This window comes from Melanotaenia boesemani, chromosome 17 (genome assembly GCF_017639745.1).
Source record: "Melanotaenia boesemani isolate fMelBoe1 chromosome 17, fMelBoe1.pri, whole genome shotgun sequence".
Taxonomy (NCBI): domain Eukaryota; kingdom Metazoa; phylum Chordata; class Actinopteri; order Atheriniformes; family Melanotaeniidae; genus Melanotaenia; species Melanotaenia boesemani.
In genome coordinates, this window is record NC_055698.1 from 16470045 (window position 1) to 16496402 (window position 26358).

At 37.4% G+C, this 26358-nt stretch overlaps 1 protein-coding gene across 1 annotated transcript; it reads right to left on the reverse strand.

The window, feature by feature from the left end:
- Nucleotides 1–26332, reverse strand: triqk (triple QxxK/R motif containing). Its single transcript, XM_042012634.1, has 4 exons — nucleotides 26167–26332; nucleotides 22949–23023; nucleotides 12887–12972; nucleotides 1–1950 (listed from the first exon to the last, which is right to left on the reverse strand). The coding sequence occupies exons 2-4, from the start codon at nucleotides 23007–23009 to the stop codon at nucleotides 1843–1845; spliced, it is 255 nt and encodes an 84-aa protein (XP_041868568.1). The 5' UTR covers nucleotides 23010–23023; nucleotides 26167–26332; the 3' UTR covers nucleotides 1–1842.
- Nucleotides 26333–26358: the final 26 nt, after the last annotated feature.

The following is a 26358-nucleotide window of genomic DNA, read 5'->3' on the forward strand; positions in this document are numbered from 1 at the left end:
AAACTTATAAAAAGCCTTTATTTTTATTATGCAGATCATATTTCCTTACATTTAATTCATCAATAGAAAACCTGAAAGATAATTCATCACACTGTATTCAATGACCTCCAAACAGTTTAGTAAAATGTTTATAAACCCTGAAATCAAATCTACTAACAGCACCAACCATTATACCAATATTAAATATATATACTGTATATATATATATATATATATATATATATATATAATTAATGCATCTCATCTTTCCAAACAGGAGATTGAACCGATACGTAAGGCTGCCAGATCCTTTCCATTACTCTGATGTCAAGGCTCTTGTAGTTGGTAATGGTGACCTTTTAGATAACAGGTGTCATGTATGAAGGTCTATTAGGCCAGGCTTTCTATTGTTACACAAGTGAGCGACTGGCAGAGTTGGAGGAGGGGGTCTGAATGTACCAAGGCGAGATAAAAAGCCACGGGGTGAGGGTACGGGTGCATGCTTATCATAATGGTTTCTTTGACATGTAGTCTTTTACAAGAGGTCGGAAGGGCATGGGAGAAAAGAGAAAAGGCAGAAGCTGGAAGCTCCAAAATCTGTCTCACATTTCAGGAATCATATCAGCGACAGGACACAATCAGGCACAGATGTAAGACTTTCTATAAGACTTTAAAAAAATAGGAAAAATGAAGACATGACTCTTGTAATATCTAACACTTTGTTAAAAAAAAGTGTATGTTCATATATATATATGTCTGTATTCAAAACTTTTTTTTACAGATAATCATATTGCTTTTGCTGTGCACTCAATAGAAATGGAAAGCAATCACAGCAGGAAACAAATTACAATTTCAAATAAAACTTCTGCATATGGACGATAATAAAAAGCCCTTGACTCTTTACTCTTTCGCAAACAATTAATCCATGAAAGAGTGGAAGCACTTAAGCTTAAATGGCTTATAGGTCAGTGCTTGCACCTTGCCGACCTGTAGCACAAAGAGTGAAGCAGTAGAAAAAGAAACACTGATAAACCTTCATATTCTCTGAAAAGAGGCGTCAAATTGTCATTAAGAACCCAACAATATGAGCATGATGGATAAACCTTCACATGTTCCCAGTGACAAAAACATAAGCTCAGAGCTATTCAGTCACCACTCATCTCCATAAATTACATTCAAATGAAAAGAAGCGGATCATATTTACAATGATTATCCTGAGGATGTCTGTCTTGGTGCTGCATGCATGTGCAGCAGGTGCACGCCGTTGCTCGGTATTCTGCACACATGTTCATTTAGGACGAGGGCTTTGTGGATTTTAATCTCACACTTTATGATCTTCAGTTATCCAGGAGGAGAGGTTTGTGTGCTGGAATGTGTCTGAATGTGACGAGTGGCAGCGGCAGATTTACATTTTTCTATTAGTGGGGAAAACAGTGGGACGTGACTGTGCAGAATATGAAGAAAAGAAAAAAAAGAAGCTTAATCTCAACTGTGTTTTGGATTACTTGTGTAAAAGAGGCTCGTCTTCGCTGAATATAGAATCTGCAGCAGAATTATAACAGAGATGTCGCTTAGTTGTCAAAAGGTCATCCCTTGTTACCTCTTGGAAGGGTTTATAGTCACTTTGTTTTAATTTGTTGTGATCAAGTTGAACAAAGAAACGCATTTATGTGATTGAGATATAAACATGATAATAATAAAAACTGCCTTCTTCCCAGCAGAGACTCATCACCAACATTAAGTGGGGGGCAAAACAGTTTGTTTCGGAGTTGAACAGATAATCATCAGGATACGGTAGACATGGGTCCTCTGATGTATAAAGTGTTGCCACAACAAAGTTTCCGCCGCAGTATTCACCACTTCTTAATCCATATCCGCATCCAGGTTGATCTCGGTGCTTAGGTTCAGGTAGAAGAAGGCGTAAACACACAGCACAAAGAACAGGATTGCTGCGATGACCAGGAATGCATCCTGAGAAAGGAAAGGAAAGAAAAGGTTACGATACTGTATTATATCAAAGTTCCTTTAAAGGCACCTGCAATGTGCCTGTTTGTCTTCACACCCTGGAAGGACTTTTCCTTCTTTGAATTTACATAGTTTTATCATTTTTAAACTCATTAAAATTTTCTTTTTCTCATTTTTTGCTCATTTCTTCTTATTGCTTGTTTTAAGAAAATAAAATTAATGAGCAAGCTGCAAATTTTTGTTGTACATAAAGAACAAACCAAATAGCTGCAGAGTCATTGAAAACCAGTCAATTTAGCACCATTAATCTCAGACCAAGCCTAACAGAGGCAAAACTGGAGGCCTTTAGTAACTCACTGAAAGCTACATCTCAGGAAAATCAAAGCAAAGTTGAATCTGCTCAGATCCCTTCTGCTTAAAGCCTTTTTGACTTAGTTTGTTTCTTATTTTGCATTTACAAAAATATGAAACTGTCTGACTTCTAGAATAACAACTATGAATGAGGTTTTTCCTACAACAGCTGTCAACTAAAACACTCTACTAATGAGCTGATGACTTGATCAGTCAAAAATCATTTACAATTATTGCTTTTTAAAAACAATTGTATTTTTTCTAACACTTAAGAAAAGAAGTTTAGTAACTTTTTTTGCTTGAAAAAGAACATCTTGTGTTTTACCAGAAGGGCAAAAATCCAGATCATTAGATATCGCCTCTTCATCTTTTCCTTTAATGGAAGTTTTCATGGATTAAACCTCTCGTTCAAGGAATTCGGGGTCATCAACAACCTAAAGGACAGCTGTGTGAGTTTGCTCTGGTTTAGGTAGAAAGAAATGTTTGTTTTATTGTTTTATTTATTTATTTTGTAACATGGTTACATATATAGTCGTCATGCTAACCAACTTGCTCAAGTTCAAGTCTCTGAAACAAATGGAGCACGTTCAGGGAAAGGCTGAAAAAGCACAATGCAGCACTAGAGGAAGCTTTTCAATTTCTCAGCTAAATTAAGGTTGCAGTGTGTATTTTTATTATGTGGAACTCATATTAGGAGCTACCAGACTTAACTGTCATATGACTGTGTTGTAATTTAAGACAATTTGTTGCTTTCAATCTGACAATAACAGTGCTAATAAATTCCAGTGTTTTTAATGTTTATAAAGTTTAAGACTTTGCATCTTTACTTAATGATATACCCCAAACAAAGTGCATTTAAATAAAAATATATATATAAATTCCCTATTTCTTCATAGTTTGGTTACCTGCACGTTCCCAATTAATGAGTGGCAAAGATAAAGATATTGTGATGATTTCCTGTTACAACATGTCTTTATCTAGTTCGAAGGACTCCCCTGGACTTTACCACCAAAAATAAAATTATATCCTAATGAATTACTGAGCCAATATAGCCCCTGTTAATGCAGACTGGTCAACTTCCCATTTTGAAACTCAGAACAAAGTTGGGCTGGGCAATATGAACCAAATTTCATATCTCTCTTTTTTTTAAACCAGAATCACGATATATGATATATATCTTTATATTTTTAGTTATTTATTTATTTTGTCAAGCAACCAAAGAGACAGTTCAAATTTACAGCATTTAGTGCTAAATACACTTTTATTAAGTATCAGCAGCACACGTGCATTGAAACAACTGACTTAAAGTAGTTGCATACTAAATTAAATGCTTAAACCAAAATTAATAAAAAAACACTTTTCAATGACTGTAACAGAAATACAGTTGTGTAAAATGCAAAAACACAAAATACCTTTAACTCAAAACAAGCTATCTCAATACAAACGATATTCCTTCATTCTGCATTGCATGTGATAAAGTCTCGATATATTTGAAAATCTCGATATATTGCCCAGCCCTAGAGCAAAGTGCCTGGTGGAGGCATTTCTGTGACAGAATTCTCACAAATAAATAAACAGATTTGACTTGCGAACCCGAGACAACCAGAAGGAAGACACATTTAAACATCTCTGTAATTGTTTAGCACAGCCAGCACATGGTACTATTTCTATCTTCATGAGTTATTTAAACCTTCTAACATTAGTAACTGAGCTCTACTTATTTCTGTTGGCAAGCTTCAAATGAGATTTATTGAGCAAAAATTGCCAAGAGACTTTCTTAATTTGGAGTCTCATTCAGTCTTACGGCCTCCAAATAAGACTTCAAGAGTGCTCTGCAAGCACCATTGAAAGATAACTTTACATTTCAGATGTCAGATTATACAGTTAGACCAAATCTGTTATCAATTCAAATTAAGTATTTACTTTTGTTTTTATTAGTGCAGGTTCCACACAATGTGGTGTACATAGAGAATATACCACCACATTCACAGCATTATCTGAGAGGAATAAAATAAAATAAAATACAGACTATATTAAAATTCTGTTTGTTTGTTCACAACACATTATCTGTTCATATCTGAATAATGTATTCATATTCAATTATTCCCCTATTTTCCGCATGATTGCAGGTGAACAAAAATGCTGTGTCACGCTTCAAGTCGACATTTATTTCAGTTTGTGTAAATGTTTTTCTGTCCTCTCTGCATTACATTTATAAATTATATAACCATTTCCCAATCTAATCTTGATTTAGTTTTCTGCTGTTATGCTGACTTTTATCAGTTTAAATTATCAAGTTGTAGCAAATATGACCATCATCAATCCAAACTGATCAAACTAAGCTGTGATTATTTTTCTGTAATAAATTTATTTCATTTTTGCTTTTAAAACAACAAAAGGAATTTTTCAATTTTAAAGAATTTGACAAACAGGCTAATCACTAAGTGACAGCTGGAGAAAGGAAAACCCACATTTATGGGCAGGTAAAACTGGGATTTAAACTAAGTTTTGTGCAATAAAATAGCAGTTTATGAGTCATCACTTTTAATTACATTAGTGAGTTCAATGTTATTTGGCTAAAGTGTATGTCCAGTTATAGAAAAAAATCTTACATGATATTACAACGTTGTCACATAAAACTGTGTGGACGCACAACTTTGTGGACAAGGTTTCTACTATACAAACCTTTTTTAATTAAGAAAAAAAAAAAAAATCACTTAATCTTTCTGTAGTTGTGGCCATAGTGTTGATAGAATGTCAGAGTTTTTAAATGTTCATGTTTTAGATTCTTTACAGTATTTCTCCTCTGTAGTGGATATTGTCATTGACCCACCCTCCCTGGCTAGCTGAGCCTGCCCTCTAAAATCACCCAGTGGGCGCTGAAATTAAAGCCCATGGCTGAATTTGGGGTTATACACTTTGAAAACAATGATGTTGGACCTGACACCCATATGAAATTATTTAAAAAAATGTATAATATGGGACCTTTAAATACTGTATTGATCATTTTAGGGGAAAACAAAATACATCCTGTAGATTATAACAACTCAAAAAAATAAATACATAAAATAAAACTAATGGAAGGTCTTTCCATCAACACACCATGTAGACCTTATGTGTAGGGCTGTGTTTAAAAAGTCGCCTTATCCATTTGAATTGATTGAAATTAACTAAATCTAATATCGATTCATAAAACTTTGAGATAATTTTTTTTTATATGTCCTTTTTTTCCAGTAATGTAACCCTACTCTAGCGTGACTTACCAAAGCTCGACAAGATCTTAGCATATATACACACACAACTGGTTTCCTGTGTCACCGCCGCCCAAAATCAGCTTCAGTGAATGTTGTCATTCACCTGTGTGGATTACATTCACTTGTAAAGTATTTTGCAGTGTGTTACCGCTCACATTAGCAACTAATGCTAAGACCACGGGGGGCGCCACGTTCCACAACAGGAAGTGATGTCACCACGCACGTAAGTACTTTGATATAAATCCAACATGGTCATTTAACGTCACATTTCCTGTAGAACATGTTAACACTTTGTCCTTTTATCAAAAGTAAACAGTCTAATGCTATTTATTTGATTTTTATGACGGCATGACATAGCTGTGCCTGCCCTGTGTCCATGGCAGAGGGCACACACACACACACACACACACACACACACACACACACACACACACACACACACACACACAGTCACGTGCATGCAAACAGGTTTCCGTCAGAGGACAGACTGCACGTGTCAGAAAACATGTCAACCAGCTAAAAATCAGACAAAAATATAAGTTTTTAAAAGACAGGGGAAGATGGAAGCGCTCTAGCTCCAGTGAGGAGCAGATGGGGTATTTTTCCTGCTCCGGTTTTACGCCGACAGCGTCATGGTCGTCACGAGAATGTGCACAGCTGAACAAGCTGAATCTACATTCTGAGTCGTATTACGGCTTTAAATGGATCCAGTATTCTTTGTAGGTTATATTAACATCAACATCAATAAAACAATCTAATTATTAATAAGATACAAATATGTGAATGCTGCAAACTTTCCCTCATGGCAGTTCCTTCTCATTTGTATGAGCATCTGAGGGTTTTAAAGAACATTTGTGAGTTTAAGATTATAAATAATGGTCACAAACTCCCCAAATGATATCCAGTATCAGTGACCACACAGGACTGAATTCTTAGCTGCACCATGCATATTCTGTAGTTAAACTTTCTCCGACAAAATGGCCTATTTATGTTTAGGAAATTCTGTTGGTTAATTGTCAGACAAATTGAAGCTTTCCAAAGAAGTAGTATTGAAGCTGAAAATGGGAATTTGGAGCGCTTGTTCATTATGTGGCGCTCTCACGATTACAATCTTCATCAGCTGGAGTTTCATTAGGGGCACTCAGAGCACTGAACAATGTCAGTTTTTCTTATCAAGAGAACTCATTAGCTGCAAACTTTCTAATCAACACTGGAGAGCTTTAAAAGAGTGCAGAGAACAGTTTGATTGTGGGTTATTCAAAAAGAAATATTTGATTTGAACATGGAAATACAATCCCATCTCTACAGACATTTAGAAACTTCCCCTCTATTTGTGGACTTTTCAAAAATATTCTTTGCAGTTTAGAGGGAGGTACAATGACAAAAAGCTGTGGAAAAGTGAATATTACAGACAAACTATGAGATAAAAAAAAGTAAAAAAGGATGGGTAAACATGTATGACAACCTGAAAAACATAAGTTCAGTCATTTACACACACACACACACACACACATCTAGTGGACTAAATTCAACCCATCGGCCAAACTGTAGGGAAACATGAGGAATGAAAAACAAGAGCGAGAATGAAACAGCAGACAAGCGAGCGATAAGGCTTGGCACAAACGAGGGGTGGGGGTTGCTAAGAATAATAATTCCTTTCTGACGAAGGCGATGGGGGTTGGGGGGTAACAATTAAAAGGCGTCACAGCATCCACAGCTATCTGTGTACATGTTGTAGTCCTAGTCATCAGCAGCATTGGTCTTCATTAGCCTCAACCCACTTTTATCTACATCCCAGCAGCCTCCAAACAGCTTAAAGTCCTCACTTAATTGGAAAACTTTTAAATTTCATGCACTTTAGTTTCATATATTAACCGCCAGGCTTCCACCGCTTGATTTACTTTTCTATTTTGCCTGGGCCTCGGAGGAAAGAGAACCGTTATCAAATCACGGCGGCTTGATTGTTTTTCCCGTTTTTCCTTGTGTTCTCTGGCAACTTTGAAAATATAATAAAGAGAAGCTTTGGCAGTTTTGTTGACAGCATCACAAAGAAAATGTTGTGCTCCTGACACAAGTAAGCTTTTCATTGATTTGCTAGTGAAAAAAAAGGACCCCCCCTCCCCAATACATTTCTTTATGAGAACAGCTGGTTACAGTAACTTGTCTATGAAAACAAGCTGGAGGGGTTTTCACTGCAGACACTTGAGTTATAGAAAGCACCTGCACTTGATTGAGATCATTGTTTTGGAGGAGAGTAGCCCACTGTGTTGACTGTTGCATTGTCTCTCAAACACATTTGTGTGCAGGCACACACAAATACACACATCTCTGCCCACATTTTGATGGAGACCTCTGGATGGGGCCCAAGCACATCATCATCTTCATCATGTGGGACTCTCAGCTATACGGCGGCAGCTGCAACACACTCGTCATGCTGGGAGTTTGGTCCCCGTCACCCTGGCGACAAGCCACGGCTCAGCAGAAACCCCCCTCGTCTGGTTTGATTTTCATTCTCCTTCTGGGTTTGTTTGTGTGAGGGTGTGTGTGTGTGTGTGTATGTGTATATCATCACCTATGTCTGTGGCAGATGTACAGTGTGTGGGCGGAAAACAACCATTGGTGCAATCGTTGCTAAAATGATTCCTAAAGTTTTAGTGTTTTGATATTTTTGCTTGATATATTTAAGTTTTTATGCTGCATTAGATGATATTTACCACTTTTGACATTTAGATACATCATAGTTAGGTTTAGCACACATATCTGACTACAAGGAAAATGGCATGTACTGCAAGTAGACGTTTAGTCATTCTTTGCCCTCTATAAAACTAGACTTTACAAATAATCCCTCCATATTCTCATAGCACTTAGCTTTTAATATCCAGCAGACTGCCTTTCAATTAATGCTGTGGATTTAGTTGCAATGTGAAAGATCATCGTAGGCAGATTTTGATTTTATAATCTCAATAACCTGAGACGATTTATAGGATTTGCAGCTAAACAGTGACTACTGTACAGCCGAGATGCAAGTTTTCAGCTCATGGTTTATGGGGATGTTTTGTCACCTCAACAGAAATTTTATTGGCTTCCTCTTAGTCAAAACTGCCCTGAGGCAAAAATATTAGCTTCATGACTTTAGCTAATGTGAATGTAAAAATGTTACCAAAATTTGGAGCGCATGGTTTACTTCTCGCCTGGCCCGACACCTGTTTAACGTAATTCAACTCCCTCCTTGCATTTTCTATCGCCACTATTCTAAGAAATAAAGAGAAAACCATGATAAAATAATCTCTTACTCGCCACACAATCACACTCACAAATGGCAGATGGAAGACACTGAGGGTCATCATCTGTACTCTCAGTCCTCTGCCAGTTCTATGAGCAATATTCCCCAACTTTCCAAGCTCAGCAGCTAAATAAGACTGAGGAAAAGCAGTACAGAACTGAACAGAAGGCTAATGTGCCAATTAGACAAGGCAGCAGGCTTGTTTCCTGTGCTGCAAGAGAATGTGCTGGAGCTACTTTGAAGGCTCTGCTTCTTCTCCAGGCAATCTGAGGGGAGACTGCAGACTGTACTTCCTGCCAGTTTCTTCCTCTCTACTGTCATGAACCCATACCATCCGCTGTTTGGAAGAGCTGCAGACTTGTAATTGAGCACTACTTCCGTAAAGTCACAGCAACTCTGTATGTATTTGGACCAGCACAGATACAACAGGTGGGCTGTTTTTCTTTACATTTTATCATTTTCGTTATATTTTCTAGCAGTCTTGACAGCTGATCACTGTTTTCATAAAAGAAAGTTCTCCCGCTCTTGTCCTCTTCTCGTTATTTGCCAATTTAGCCAGACTCCCCCGTTACTAGGAGAACCCAGAGACAGCCTGCCCTGGCAGCTTCTAGATTCTCTGTGCCCGCATGTCTGCTGGCCCTTCTGAGATGCCAGCTGCATCTGAGACCAGCATCTCAAGCAAGGATCGGGAAAAGATGAGGAGAAAGAAAGAAAGAGAAAAAAAAGTGAATAGCTATATGAAAGGAAACTGAAGCAAAACTTTATGCATATATATATATATATATATATACACACACAACACTTCTTCAACTTTATATCAAGCTAAAAAGGACTAGATGAGAAAGCAAGCATGACCAAATATCTATTACATTTGGGCTGAATTTCAATCAAACTCTGGGCCAAGAGGTCTAAGTCAGTTTAATATCCTCATCCCAGAGGTATTTTTAATCCGACCTCTGAAAATTCCCCTCGTCTTGGGCATGAAAAACATAAATTATTCATGACCAATATCAATATTTCAAGATATGGACTAATCTAATTGGATTAAAGACGTGTTTAATGAGGCCTTGCATGTCTAAGAGATGCATATTTTAAAACCTGACCGTTCACCCAGTGTTTAATCCTCGCTGTGATTTGCTCATTTCTGCACACTTCGTGGCCGCTGAGACTTAATAAGGAGAAGAAGCCGTCGGGCTTTCATGCACTGTAAACAGAACCAATTTTCAATGCAATGAAGGAAAATAAAATAAGTCAAAAATAACACTGAACAGGTCTGAATGACGTTTCCTTGCTAATTAATTTGTCTTAAAAATGACTAACAACCAGTGAAGGCTTGATTTCATTTAATGGTATCTGCAATTTCAAAGAGAATTTGAAAACCTTTGACGGCAGACTTGGAACATTTTACAAGCTCGAGTTTATTCCAAATAGAGAAGCCTTTTCATTTAGTTGGGAAGCCAAAAGCATGAACAGCAGTTTACCATTAGAATGATAAATCTAGAGTCATCCATCTATTCATATACAGCCACTCCTTACTGCTGCAGTCTGGCAAAGAAACAGAGATTCACCCTAAAAACACTCACCTCCTTTTTCTATCTACATTACTGCCTCTTTCCATAACTCCTTTAGCAAAAGAAGGGATAAAGCACTGTATTGTTTTCTAGGAGGACATCATATGTCTTTTTCCCCCCTTTATTTCCATATTTCATCATTTCCCTCTGGGATTAATAGAGTATTTTTCATTTCATTTCAAGGGACTCCAGGGCCACATCACATGACTGCAGCTCATGTACTGCAGACAAGTGTCTGTGATATTGTAAATGATGCAGTGCGATGTGCACTCAAGAAGGCAGTTAGACAAAAAGACAAATGGAAAAAAAATAGAAAAACAGAGAAGCAGAATCACAGATGTCCCAAGAAATATGTGTACATAGAGCCTAATGATATGGAGAAGAAAAGCTTAAACACAACCCCACTTCCTTCAGTTTTGTAGGGGTCAGATACCCCCCCTTCTTTTAGGTATGAAGGAGTAGTGGTGATTTAACCCTCCAACCAGGGCATTGGGGGTCATCTGGATGAACAAAGGATCACTGCCACTAACATTTGTGTGTGCATATGTATCATATGTGTAGCCCCTGGATATGATCTGGTGCTACTAACTTCCTTCAAAGGTCAAGTAATTAGTTAAATAAGATCCACCTGTGTGCAATCTAAGTGTCACATGACCTCAGCATATATACACCTGCTCTGAAACACCCCAGAGTCCACAAAGTAAGAGACACCACAAAGTCCATGGAGCTCTCCAGACAGGCAATGGACCAGGTTATGGGGAAGTACAAACCAGGGTGAGTTTATTAAAAAAAATCAAACACCAAAAATCCACAGAGCAACATTAAACACATCATCACAAAATGAAAAGAATACAGCACCACAACAAACCTGCAGAGAAAAGGCCATCCAACCAGAACTTACAGGCTGGGTAAGCAGGGCATTAATCAGAGGGGGGAAAATAAAACAGCAATGCTGTGGGGATGTTTTACATTAGTGTGGGACTGGAAACTGCTTGTAATTTAGGAAACAATGGAACAGCGAAATTCTTGAGGAAAAACTGTTTCAGATTTCCAGATTTGAGATTATGAAGGAGGTTTACCCTCCAGCAGGACAATGACCCTAAGCAGCATACTGCTAAGGCAACACTCAAGTGGTTTAAGAAGAAAAGCTTTAAATGTGTTGGAAAGGCTTCGTCAAATCTGAGAACCAGTGGCATGACTTAAAAATGTGTGTATACTAGGTCTAAGCAATTAATTGTTTTTAAATTGAAATTTAAAAACACTGCAATTAGCTAATTGCAAAGGAGCATGATTCATTTTGATGTTACACTGCACCTGATCCAGGTTTCACACCTGCAGCTTCCACGGCTTTATAAATCCACTCGCTTCGGTCCTAATTCCTGTCGTCGTCCTTGTGTGACAGTCATTTAAACAACATGTGACTCATTCTCCATAAATCACTGAAACATCGTGACAAAAACAAAAAAGGACTGAAAATGATCCAACTTCTGAAATGTCCTGATGAAGTGAATAAAGATGATTTTACTGGGTGGAGCTGCTTTAAGTATTCTTGGAGTTTCAGATCTCAGATAATGTGTTGACGTTAATAAAAACAGCAAAGCATACTGGATTCATTTTAGGCCGTCACATGACTCAGAAATGACTACAGTAAATTCAGCTTGTTCAGCTGTGCCTATGGGATGGACATGAAGTTCTCAGTATAACGAGCGTTTCCACCAACATACATTCTCTGCTGGTTGAAGTATGCACATGCAGATGTGTGTGTGCATCAGGGCTGATCTCCACTGTGTTAAATAAAGCAAGCAAGTAGAGAGAAATGGCACGCTGTGGTGTACATAAGATTACAGGCTGTTTAGTTTGAATTAGAAGGACTAAACATAAACCTGCTCTAGAGGGAAAGTAACCTTCAGGCTTCAGTGTTTTGGTCACAGGTTCCATCTTGTAGTTAGTAAGTCATCACATCTCATGTGAAATCCTCCATCTTTCATAATAAATATATTTCTCTATGAACACTGAACAGAAGCTGGAATTTAAAAGACTAAATCAGAAACCAAATAGTGATCGCAATTAGAACCCAGAACCCATCCAGCTTCAATGAACCGGAGCAGAATGGGCAAAAATCCCAGTGGCTGGATGTGCTAAAATAATAGAGACATATTTTAATTGGCCTTGCAGATGTATTTGTAGGATGTGGCTTTGTAGAAGTACTAAAATTTTGGGGGATAAATAGTTAATGCATTATTATTATTATCATTATCATTTCTTGTTTGATTCAAAATAATAATCATGCAGCAGGCTGCTTTCTTCCACATCAAATTATAAAAAAATATCCAAATGTCTATTTTTTTCTAGGTAGTAAGGCAACAAAATACTGAAGTGATGAAAGCTTTTGCAAGCCATCCAAATAGAAAAGGGATGCCTAAATAACCTGAAAGAAAATAAAAATAAAAACGAAGGGGCAAGGAAAAGGGCAGCCGTCTCACCCTAAATCCAGAGAAGTTTTTCTTAGCTTCAGCTTGTAGCCGAGTTGCCTTCAAGACGGTCTTTGTCTTTTTGTAGTCCTGCTTACCTGCAATAAATTTAAAAAAGGAAAGTTAGACAACATTGGAAGTGCAGAAATCTAATTACTGAAAACTTTTGATACTGAGTAAGAGGTTTAGAGGTTTCATTTGATGCTGCAGGGCAGGAAAAACCCTCAGCCATCCAAGTTTAAATGAAAGTCATCCACCCAAACAGAAACCAGTTTCCAAAACTCCTCTTTCATAAATTTACTTATTAAACATGAAATATAAAATACAAAAATATGCATTCGCCCAGATTTTATTACCTTTAGAGGCAAAGTTTGTTGTTTTGCCCTGATTCAGGTGATTAAATTTAGTGTCACCTTTTTATTTAATAGCAAAGATGCTGGTTTAAGTTTTTCTTTTTACTTTCTGCAGGAAAGCAGATTATTTGAATTATCAAATGCCTAAATTCCCTTTGCGTGTTGTTAAAACTCCAATGCTACAATAGCAAATCAATGTTTAAAATAAATAGTACACAAAGCAAATAAGGGGAAAAATTAGCAAAGTGCTGAAAATTCACAATTTCTAAAGTTGGATTTCATCATAAGTCAGTCTTCAGGCCTGAGCATCACACAGCTCACTTTTTCTTACTCGACTTCTACCGGGATCAACTTCAGGGGCAAGTCTTGTGGGCAAACTTACCACCTGGCAAAGTCAGTGTGTGTGTGTGTGTGTGTGTGTTTCACATGAGGCAGAGCCGCCTGTCTCAGTCTAATTAGAAACAACACACTGCAGGAAAAGCAACTTTGCTAACAATAGGGTGGAAAGGCAACAGCTTGCTGAACAGTGTGTGTGTGTGTGAGTGTGTGAAAGACTGTTTTGGTAGTTCTATATTTGTGGGAGCATCCATGTGCTCAGACTGTTGACAATAAGGCAAAATCTTTAAGACGTTTACTTCAGGGTTAAAGCTCGATGTTGTGTGAGGTAAAATTAGCCTTAGAGCTTAAATAAAACATGAAGTTTAGACTGTTACATTAAATATAAGAATTATGATTCCTTTAGAATACAAGTTAGATCCTGAAATAATTGGTACCGACTCAGTTCCTGCTACTTTATTCGTTTAAACACAGAAGATAAGGTAATGTAATTAATATGGAAATAAGGTGCAACTCTTGCTGTTTAGGGTATTTGCTTCTAAGTTGGAGGAGAGTTTTAGAAATGTCACCTCTTTAATAAGTAAAAACACATTTTTTTCATGGAACTGAGATTGGAATATTATCATAAAAAAAAGCTTTTCTGATGCTTTTTCCAGAAATTCTTTGCAGGCAATGACTGCATGAAGTGCCATGTCCTTGGTAGTTGCCTGTTTATGGGGATTCCAGGCTTTAATTGTGCCTCCAACACAATTAATGCAATAGATGCAGAGGAAATCCCAACCGCAAATACAAGACTTTGCAATCAGCTTCAATTTGAAAAGGTCTGTGTAGAGGTCTCCAGGATATATAACTCCCGGCCCAGAGCTGCACGGTGGTGTGGTTAGCACCGCGGCCTCCCAGCAAGAAGGTCACTAGTTCGTCCTCTCCAGGTACTCCTGCTTCTCTCACCGTCCAAAGACATGCATGTTAGGTTAATTGGTCTCTCTAAATTCTCTCTCTGGGAGTTTGTCTCAGTTGGCCAGTGGACTGGCGACCTGACACCTGCTCAGTGCTGGGATAGGCTCCAGCTTCCCTGCGACCCTGAATTGGAATAAGCAGACATATAGAAGAAAGTGTCTATATTTTACTGGAAAAGCCTACATTCTAAGAAAAATGTCCATAAAAAAAAGCAGAAAATTACAGAAATTTCTGTTGTTCCAAAAATGTAAAATTCTCTAGTTTTATAGTATTTTTCCTGTTCTATTCGTAGAATGACACCACACTGAACAAAAGAGATACCCAACTAAATAATTTGCTTTAACAGGTTACAAGTGATTGAATTACCTTTCCTCAAGAGCAGTTAAGTTGTTGTCCAGCATCATTTCTATTGACAGTGAAACATGGAAAAGAGGTAGCGATGGGTGTCACTCCGTGTACTGTTCACTACACTCATGGTGCCACCTTAAACATTCAAACAGAACTAAACATAACAAAAACATTGTCTAAATGTAAACATAACAGGAAGTAAAACTCAAATTTAGAATGTAAAAAAAAAAAAAAATCACAAAAAGTTTGAATTCCTGCTAAATTTGCATTTCCCATGAGCCTTTGTGGTCTTTGCTAACTTGGTACCGAGGATCTGTGAACCTAGAGAAAAGTCTCTCATTAGGATAATAAAGACATAGCTTCAAACTTATTAGTTGTATTTTAAGAGTAGAAAACTGATCTCAGATGACTCCAGAGCATGGCTCCAGATATGTTTAAGTTTGGATAAAAGCTTGTTACCAAGATTACATGCACAATTTTTAAAAACACAGATAAAAAAAAAACACCGTAAAAAATTAAAATGGAAAATTCCTTCAACTTCTTACAGTACATTAGGCCTTATTTTTACAGATTTTCTCAGAGTACAGTCATAAGGGTGTTAGAGGATTCAGGAATGCGAGTATAATTTTGTCCAAGATTCCTCTTTAGGGACTGAAATAAAAAGATCAATAAAAAGACCATCTTGTTTTTAAACCACTTTTCCCCTTGTTTACTTTTATAAGATCTCCAATTTAGTTCTGACTCATTCTTTCTTCCCTCCCCTCCATTACCTCCTGGTCCTTAACTCCTCCTTCACCTTACACAGACTCTGTGAAGGGCTAATAGAAACAGGGAGCATGTTGCCAGGAGCAGACAGCGAGCAAGTGGGAATTCATTAGGGGGCAACTGGATGTCTCCTCTACTTGTCAGAGAATGGAGATGAGAAATTTTGATGGGAGAGCACCTCGGGTGACACAAATAGTACAAAGATTCATTCACTGGAAATGGCTGAATGTGATAGCACTACAGAAAACTGTAGAGAATGGTTCAAAATTAATATTCAAGACAAAAAGTCAACTCCAGAATCATTGTGAAAAGTGAATCACTAACACGCGTGTTAATCCCATCATTACTCTACTCCTCTGCAGGATCTGCTCGCAACAGACGACAAGCAAGAAAAATTCATCTGCAGGTTTACAAATCCATAATCATAATATAATCTGTGATACAACACGGGCAGAGATTGTCAGACACGTCCTTACAACTTTAGTTACTCTGGCAGAAGCAGGAGGTTTGGGTTATAAAAAACTTATTTCACCCAAACAATTACCTCTTTTACTTATTCACATAAGCTCTCAGTCTGACATTACACAGACTTTTGATCAAACATTTGTATTTCTACATGCGGCGCTGCTGGTAAACCACTGCAGCTAATAAATTAGCCATCACCATGCTAGTCCTGCTTCATCACAGGAGCGGCTCATGTATTTACATTAGGAGTCAAAACCTGGTAAATTTAACTTGGTTAAATTGGTTGGATAAAGATAAATTCGTCATTATCAGAATAATAATTTATTCTTGATACATACATGTGTCCCAAATATTCAGACTCACGGCTCCTTGGCCCTGTCCATATATCAGCTTTTCCACACGGCCACATAGGCTTTTGTGCTGAGCCGAACTGGTCATTTTGGCTCTCCAAACAGAGCTCAAGAGCCATTAATAGTTTGAATTTTGCATCATGATTACTCTATACACTGACCAAGTTCTACAGATAATTAGTTTGTCTAAATTGTAAGCTGAAATAAAAGCAAAATAATATTAGTTGTTGTTCTAGGTATTAAATAAAATGGCTGTAGAGGAGAGTCCAACGCAGTTGGGTCTCCTTTCTCTTCTTTCATGCCGAGGTAGGTGCATTTGGTCTTAGTACTCAGCATGGGTAGTAATACTTCCATCATGCCAGAGGGTGTAGTGTGTCTGCACAACAGAGTGCTTCTAACCCTTGCTCAGTCATTCAACATAAGTGTCCAGTATCAGAGTTGACAAGCCTACTTCCTTGCTAACAATTGTCTGTAAAGGCCATACAACTCTATGTGGGATTGTCTGTACATTTGACTGGTGTGTCTTAAAGTCAAAATGTTTCCACAAACACATATGGTACTCCAACCACTGCCCGCTTTGAAATATCCAGCCTGGCTATACAAAAAAAATTGAGAAAGCCCTACTTTGTTTAGACTAATGCAAAACCTGTTGTGGTTTTTTCATTACTTCTACTGGAAATCAACAAAACGGTCACATTTCTTGTTGGCTAAACAATGGCTGCGACTGAATTTGCTGGAGGAATCCTCTGATGGGCAAATCCTTTCCACCTGATCGTAATCTGATAGCTGCTTCAGAGGAAGAGATGCAGATCAAGGAAGTCTGACAGCGTATAAAAGAGTTTAAGTGGACAAAGTTAAAATCTGTTTGATAGCTGATTTCAGAGTTCAAATCTTAAATACATTTACACCATAAGAATGTCTCTCTATTCCATATTGTATCTGTAAACCAAGCAGAATAATGCTGCTCAGTCTTACCTGACATAATCTTTTCCTGTAACTGGTTAAAGGTTTATCTGATTTGAACACCTTGAATACCAATATCAATTGGTATGTTCAAAACAAGGAAGAGAGCCAAAGAAGCAACTATTTATTTATTTAATGTGTTTCAGCTAAAATAAAGTATAACCTTGAAAAAAAAAGAAATTTTCACACATTATCATGAAGGCAAAAATCCCAAGAAAAACTGACAAACCTGAACCACTCTGAATGTGTGTATGTATGTATATATATGAGTACATGCACTGCATGCAGAGTGATGGGGTGATTTGAACAGACAGCCTACTGTCTTGCACCATCTTAAAGCCCAGGGATAATTCAGGAAACACACTGACAGCATGCCTGACAGACTCTCATACTTTGCTTTGCCTCTGTGTCTATCTGGCATGGCAGCCAAATAGTCATGAACCACATGGTGCAGATCGCTGGCATCTGCCAGGATGAAGGGTGGTGGAACTGAAGGACTGATGCCAAACACAAACAAGATATAGATTCCTTTCTCTAGGCCTCCAGAGGAGGAGAACGGCAGTAAAATCCTTCAATCTATACAAGGCTTTAAAAAGAAGTATATAAATAAAAACAGGGACAAAAGGGTAACAACTAGAACATATTGTATTTTGTGAACAGGGAAATTTTATATTTCAGATTATTTTTACTACTTCGTATTATGAGCTTAAAAATTCAAGCATTTTCTATAAAGACAAGTTTCCTCCAATTTCAGCCAGCAGCATCAAACAGCGCTTGAACATGGAGAATACTTGCAGGTTCATATAAGAACACTCTAACCTTACCAATCCTTTAGGCAGTGAATTATAAACAGGCTTAATGATGGCATTTAAGAAGCCAACGGTAGCCCTTTGATGACTATCTGACATAATAAACACAATCTAGCAGTGCTGATGGTACAGCTCAACAACCAGCCTGGACTTCTAGTAAATAAATAAGCCACCCTGTATGCTTTATATTACCATATGCTGCCTATTTCAGCTCTTACATGGCTATCTTGGAGGATGTCATGTTTTCCCTCCTCTCCCTCCACTTTCTCTTTTTGACCATTGCTGTTAAATAGCACTTCACTGAAATTGCCTGATGGCTGTTTTTCAAAAAGAAGAAAAGAAATGGAGAAATTGAGGGGCTGAAAGAAGACGGCAGTAGAGATAGGACCAAAGAGTCGCTGACAAGTGTGTTGCATATTTCTGAATTGATAAGATGTGCTTAAAAAGAAAACATCAAATGAGGAAGGACAAAATGAAAAACAAGAGGATTTTCTGCACCTGGTAGGGGATGTGACAGTGGGAGATGAGCTTGTCATGTTATGTCTCTGGTTTGTTGAATCTGCGAGATTTAACATAATAGCCGATGGTTAAGAAATTTCAACAGGCTAAATTGTATATTCTTCTGTCTCGATGCGAAAACACATACAACCGCCCTCATCTGTACAGCCTCGTACAGCAAAAACAAGACGTTTCTTAACAGGCTGTCACAAACCAGAGAAAAGTAAATATTGCCAGCAGAATGACAATGCCATCCTTTTTTTGTCTTGACGGAAAACACCATGTAGATGGAAGAAAAAAAAAATAGAGGAAAAAAATGAACACAAGTACAAACAAGCAAAAAAAAATATTGAGAGACTGCGAGAAAAGCATACTCCTGTTAACACAAAAGTAACACCAGGAACAACAGAATAATCTGAGAATCATCAGGGGAAACAAGCAATCATCCACGGAGAGGAAGGTTTCCAGAACAAAGCAATAACTGACATGCCAAAGACATATTTAGGAACAGCATTTTAAGAATGTTTCTCTTATATAAACTTGATGTTTTTCCTTCTGACAATGCTATACATGTAAAAAGGACTTGACCGTGAACTAAATGACAAGAAATAACATGCTCTACAATTTTGGTATTTTATTGCAAATTCGACAAAAAAAAAAAAAGTTATTTGCACATTTAAACTTTGTTGAATTACCAGCAACTTTATCACTGAATACAATCAGTTTTAAACTATTTTGATTTTAAAATTTGCAGTACAGTGAAAAGATGAACAAAATCATCAACCCTGTGCAAGTCATGCATGGAGATATAATACTGTAGAAACAGCACAAATATTCACTACAATTAAAAGTGACATCAAGATACTGTATGCTGTCAACTATAGTTGCAGATCCCAAACAATCCTAACTGGAGACGGCATCTGCGGTAAAGTTTCTGTTTGATACAGAGGGGCAGAACAGAATCCTGATCATTACAACACTGATAATGACTGGAGACTCATTTGACATGTTCTACATACAATAACTGCTAAAACCAGCCACACAGAGAGTAAAACAGCTCAAATGCTGCACAGAATCATTACAAAACAAACAGCTGAGCCATCATAACAGACAATGCAACATGGTCCACACTGTAAATCCTATGTGGCAGCTGCAAAGTAGCAGTTTTGCTCACATACTCACTTTCGCCTTTCAAAATCCCAGCTGTTGGTTGCTTTGTCAGCCAGGTAATTGTTTTACTTTTTTCATCATGGTACTACGGCAAGCCTAAAGCAAAAAGAGAGGCAAAAACTGCTGAATCCATCTGCACACAGGTTGGGAATGCTGGAATGGTTCCAGTGTACAGCTACCAACAATCTCCATAGCTCCCTCACCAGAGTGTGGACGAATAAAAGGTGTCTCTTCACTCAGACAGATGCTTACATTAAGACCACAGAAGATTTGGGGAAAGCTCTAAAGCCTGTGAATGCTGCCACAGTGGTACAGGCTGAGGACCACAACTATATCCATCATTACACCTCTGCACACACAGCAGCTGGAAGAGATTAGCAGTGTTTTTTACAACTCCACAGTGCACCATACTACCTGAACTCTGTGCTTACTAAACTGTGTGTGTGTTGGGTAGCCTTTAGTTATTATAGGCAGAAGCAAATAGTACCATACAAGGGTTTCTCCAGCAAAGACTTACGTTAGAAATATCAAGGCTTAGTTATTTTCCTAAATATCTCGATTCATGGGGTGTGTAGCAGCCTGTAGGTGCATGATTATATCTAATGTGTACATGTAAAATCAGTTTGAATGAACAGAATTTACTGCCAAATATAATTAAAACTGCTATTGTAACAGAAATGTTTTTTTAAATGGAATCAATACTGAAGTGAAGTAAGTCGAACAGGACATAAAAGAGAATCAGAAGCTTGTGCAATGTAATCACATCAACTCAAGAAATAAGTGTTAATACCCAGGTGTAGAAAAATGGAATATCAGCCCTAATTCCAGCTTGCCAGCACTGTAGCAGTCCGCAGACAGAAGGGAAAACAACAGGGAACTAAAGGACGGTCAACAAGGGAGAGCTGCAAGTTGTAAACAGCTGTTCTAACCCCCCCTGTGATTTTCAGGGATTATTGTAAATCTCTTGATTATTAAAATGTATATAAAAATGAATTGTCTGAAGTTAGCTGTAACAGCTAGCACCTGGGTGTTGGCCAATTTGCTTGAGGCACTGTGGATTTTTATTTTTTGGATGCCTTCCATAGAATATTTTTATTTTTTTCCTCCCTGCACACATCAGATGAGCACTCTCTTCGCATTGTGTCATCACCTAATTTCATTAAGCAGTGGGATTTAGGGATGATCTCAATATTATCTTGGGATCTCAATATTAGTTTGGAATTAAATTTACGGCCATCAACATTTTCAGTTGATTCAAATCTACAGAGCTAGCTCCTTAGCTCACTCCAGTCCCCTAGCTGCTGGTAATTCACCTCTAAGTTGGTAACCAGAAAAAAAAAAAGGAGAGAGAGAGAGAATGACCTGCAGCCAGACTGAGGAAAAAAATGCAGGAGAGTCACAGAATTAGGGCAGAGACTGAAACTGAAGTGAATTTCCAAACTGTCAAAGTAAAACAAAAAAGGATAGACTACATTAGTAATGTGGAACTTTAGAGTCTGTAGAAATGATGAAAAATAGATTAAAACAATGTGCTTTGGGAAACACCAGAAACGCATTGCATCACTTGAAAAGATGCCGTCCCTAAAGCATGATCTCATTATTTGTCTTTCCACAGGTGCTCCCGATGATTGTCAGCTTTGTTTCTCTTGCAGATACCGTCTGTCTTTTTCTGTTTCTTTGCAGGTGCAGCAGCTTGTTTTCTGTATTTTCTGTTTTGATTGAACTGCCGATGTTGCTTTCTATCTGGTGTATCTTTCTCTCCTGTTTCTAATCTTCACACTCCTTTTCTCTTCTACTAGCATACTTCTGAAACTGACGACATTAACAAAGCGGTCATGATCAAGATAGAATCATAATATAATTTTCTATTTTTTGCTATAACTCCCAACCCTAACAACAAGCAAGAATAAATTAAAATATTATAAAAAAAAAAGGAATAACAAAAAAACTATGACATTACTGAAAAAAGACAGATATACATATATACTCTTTAGATCAGTTTTATATCAAGAGACATATTGAAGACACTGTCCAGCTATGTACCATGTAACTTTCTACCCTGTAGGGCTGCACAATATATTAAAAATCTATTGTGATCATATCAACATGCACAATGTCAGAATCCATTATAACATCACAAAGACATTTTGACTTGAAATAAGAAGAGCACAAAGGTATTAATGAGGGTTGGACTTCCAATAAGAGGAAGTTTTGATTATGTGCACGTTGTACAACTAACCAGCAGGCACAGCTGAGAGGTACAATGCAGCCTTCATTCATACACCTGCAATTAGCACCATATATTGAAGTATTTATTTATGTATTGCAAGTCATAATAGAAGATAATCAACAATAATATTGTAAATTGTATGTTTCCCTATTATAGTCATGCTTACCAAAACACTTACCAAAGCTGAGAACTTTGATAAAACAGGTAATGAGTTGGTTTTAAAGAGGCAGTTATTTAAGATATAAGACCTGGCTTCTCTTTTTTTTGAGTGACTATTTAACACATATACCAGCTCTAATCCTGTGAATGTTGTTTCAGTGTAGCTTAAATCCACTGTAAAGCATAAAAGGCTGTGGGGTTTTGCAAAGATGATTCTTATTCTTACACAGCCAAAAGAGTTGGGTGTTTCTGCATAACTGTGAAACCGTCCCTGTAAGATGAAATCATGAGATGACATGTGTTTTTAACTTAGTTCTGTGATTGTCATTTTGTGGTACGTTTGCCCACATCAAGCTGGCAAGTTATGCTTTTTAGTTAAAATGAAGTTGCGCAACATGTGGACCCTCAAACCTCAGCGGTTAAAGAAGCCATGAACGGATATTCAGGACTTATTGTTTTAATTATTAGTTAATATCTCTAATTTAAAACTGCCATATATAAACCAGTTGCATTTCCTTCTATATCCTGAAACAAAGAAAGCAATATCTTCCCAACCACTGTTATTTACTTAATTAAATGGCCATACCCATTATGTTATTTGATTACATTCTACTAATTTGCTGTTGCTCAACAAACTGATTCTCCAGCAACTTGGATGGCAGAAGACTCACCGATCTGCTTTCTGTACTGATCAACTGGTAATCTGGTCGCGCTGGCATCCTTCTTGCCCATTCTCCTTCCTCCGTCTGACAGGAAATGAAAAGAAAAAAAAAACAACCATCTGAGTAGCTGAGAATTTCACAGCTGCGTCTCAGTGTTACACCTGATCACTTAGTTTAATCAAATACAGATATAGCTCCTTCCTGCTGCTGCAGCCAGGGATAACTTGTGAAATCTGCAGGAAAGATTCAAGTAATTGCACAATCATATATAGAGAAGAGTAGTCAGTTTTGATCAGGCATATGGTTTGTCTTTCACATACATCTGCTGCACATAATTAAATTAATTCTCACCACCTTCCATATGCATTACATTCTCAGTGTGAGCTTCCTATCAATCTCATTTAGCATAACTCCACCCCCCCTTCACACAATGAGTTCTCTTTGATTACTTTGACAGCTCAGAGGTAAGATATAAAGAGAGAAAAAAAACTAAGAATAATATAAACTACATTGTATGCATGACTACACAAACATTAAGGAAGTAATACCTGGTTTAGAGGCTGTAAACCCAGAATGCATCTGTGTAGAGTTACAACTACATCTGCGGGAAACTTCTTCTTTTTTTTTTTTTATTTACAAGCAGCAAAAATCCAGTGAGTTTGTTTCTTCTATTTGTCCAATTTAACCGTTTCTCTGTTATCTTTCTGCTCTAAATTCCAGACAGGCTCCTCGAAGATTCACTGCATCAAATCAATATTGCAGCCTTTTGTTTAAAATAAAAGTGAATGTGAGTCGAGAGGCAAGCCTGCTCTTTCGGATGATACTGTTAATATCTGGTCAGTCCTCTGACTGTAGGGTTTGAGAATAATTAAAAGCAAAGATCAACACTTTTTCATGCTAAAGTAAATAACACCAAATACCTACCATGCTCTAATGATAACTGATTGCGATAATAATAATTTGAAAAAGGCAACGTTTAAGTATGACAGAAAGAAAAATGTGCATGCAGGTGTGCACATGGGGAGAAGAGCAAGGTGAATAGGAAGAAGCATCTATGTGTATCCAAGAGGAACAAGAGTGGAGGAGAATCTGCAGGAGCAGCTGGGGAATAGAAAAAGAGAGACTGAATTAGCATGTGCAAGGAGCGTGGCTGGCTGCTGGTGCTGACTGATACCTTCTCATGGGAGGCTGCTGCTGCTGCCTGAATTTTTACCATACGCTAAAAGACATTGTTTTCAGCTACATTTCAAACACTGTTAGTGCCAGCAGAAAAAGGGGGACATATGTGTAGCTATTGTTCTCCAACAGTTGGAAACCAGAGTCAGCAAATTAAAGGAAGTGAGAGAAAGACAAAAAGGAGAAGAGGAAATTTTCCAAATGACATGTTTACAGTTGGACACAGTTGGCTCTCTGAGCATCTGGCTCTGTTGTATTGTGCTGCAACATCACAATATTATGCCTAAATCTCCATAAACAACACATTTTGCAGCCTTTATCATCACATGCAGCCCATTTACTCTTGGATTTCCTCAGATATGTTACAGTATGATTTAAATTTGCATCAGTGGGGTATAAAAAGGCCGTTTGCTTCATGAACAAAAATATCCACATTCAGTGAAGAGGGGGATTTTCAGCTGACAAGGTAATTATACATTAATACCATTAACATCACGCTAATCTTAGATTACTTCAATTTAAACGAGGCCTAGCATGTAAGGGTTGAACTTTTTAAGGAAAGCATTTAGTAAAGAGTCATTCCACTCATTTTGAAAACTTAGGCTCTTTTCCAGTGAAACCTGCCAAAGTACCTCCAAACACATGTGAATTTTCGCTTCAGTCATTTGTATCAAGTGACATGTTGTTTTTTTTTTTTTTATTTAATTACCACAACTATGTGGTAAATACTTCTTCCAGTGTGTAAGTCAGGGAATACTTCTTCCAGTGTGTAAGTCAGTGTCCTTCCCTGACAACAAAATGTGGTCCAGGACACGCCTACTACAGCACAGTCAGTTTATGTCTCTCTTTATAGCATGAAATGATAAACTAATAACTAGATTATAATAAGCAGTGTCTGCTTTGATGGTAAATCTGCCTACAAAAGTAACCAAGCATTGAAACACATTTAAATATTTAAGCAAAGTGAAGTTAATAGATTAAGATCTAAGGAGGAAAAACATACTTTTTGGGCATAACTTAAGGTCAGTAAGTAGATGTAACCCATAATGTTGTATCTTAGTGCATCTTAAATTGTGTTCTTGATAAGCATGCCCTTATTTCTGGGTTAGCTTTGAGCTGCTGTTAGTGCTTAAGAATTTCCCACAACTTAAATGAGGATTTATCCCATTTGAAGAAAGCTTTATGTGCATCTGCATCTCCATTAACAGCCATTAGAAGTAGTCTTTCTCTTTTAACAGGCCTGTGATTGGTAGAAGTCTCCTACAAATTACATTTTCTAAAACCTGAGAAGCCAAGAGTTTATGGAGGAGTCTGGTTTCAGTACCAAGAGTTTTAAACAGTGATTCTACAACCACAGTTAGAAAAAGCTCCAACAAAACAAAGAAGGAGCCACTGAACAGAAACATGCTCTATATAACTGCAGTAACCAATGAAGTCATCAGCTCTGCAATAAAATGATGCTTTAAAAATTATTTTCAGGCTGAAACTGCTTTGACGGTGATTCATTTCTTCAGCTCATAACATGGCAATCTGTTGAAAAGCATCACAAGTTAGGCCATTATCACTGATATTAATGGAGCCATTGAAAAAACATCTTTAATTAGCACTATGTAAGTTTCTGACATTAAAAATGGCTTTTTGAATGGCACGCTGACATTTATTATGTGTATTCCTGAAGCCATAGTAAGTCGGCTGAGAGAAATGGCACCTAACAACTTTGTTAATGGGAAGGGAACCTTCAAGTATTGATTTAATCTGGATCAGAATTAATAATAAGGTTAAACTAAACACGTTTTCGCAGGAACATTAGTCGCTATCTGGCAGCAATGTGGAAACAATTACAAACTTTATTCAGATAACATACACCAGGTGATTGCAAATCGGATTTTTCTCGGAAAAAAACCGAGAAGACAATATTGTTGCAGAATAATACACGCTGAATATGCAGACCTCATACAGTATATTCAATTTAAATGTGCATATGATTAAACTAATAAACGCAAAACAGTTGACTGCGGGCAGCTTTCATTCAACATAACGAAGATACTTACGTTTTTTTCTTTATATGAAGAAAATATGTCGATTATTAGAAATAATTTTGCATTACGGATAACCTGGCTGCACTATGAGCGCTCACAGGACGACGAAATTGATCGTTTTATGGTACTTTGATCCAAATTTCTCCACAGTGCCAACACACCACTTCTTTTACTAAGACAGTTCCGGTTTGCGTGACAGACAGT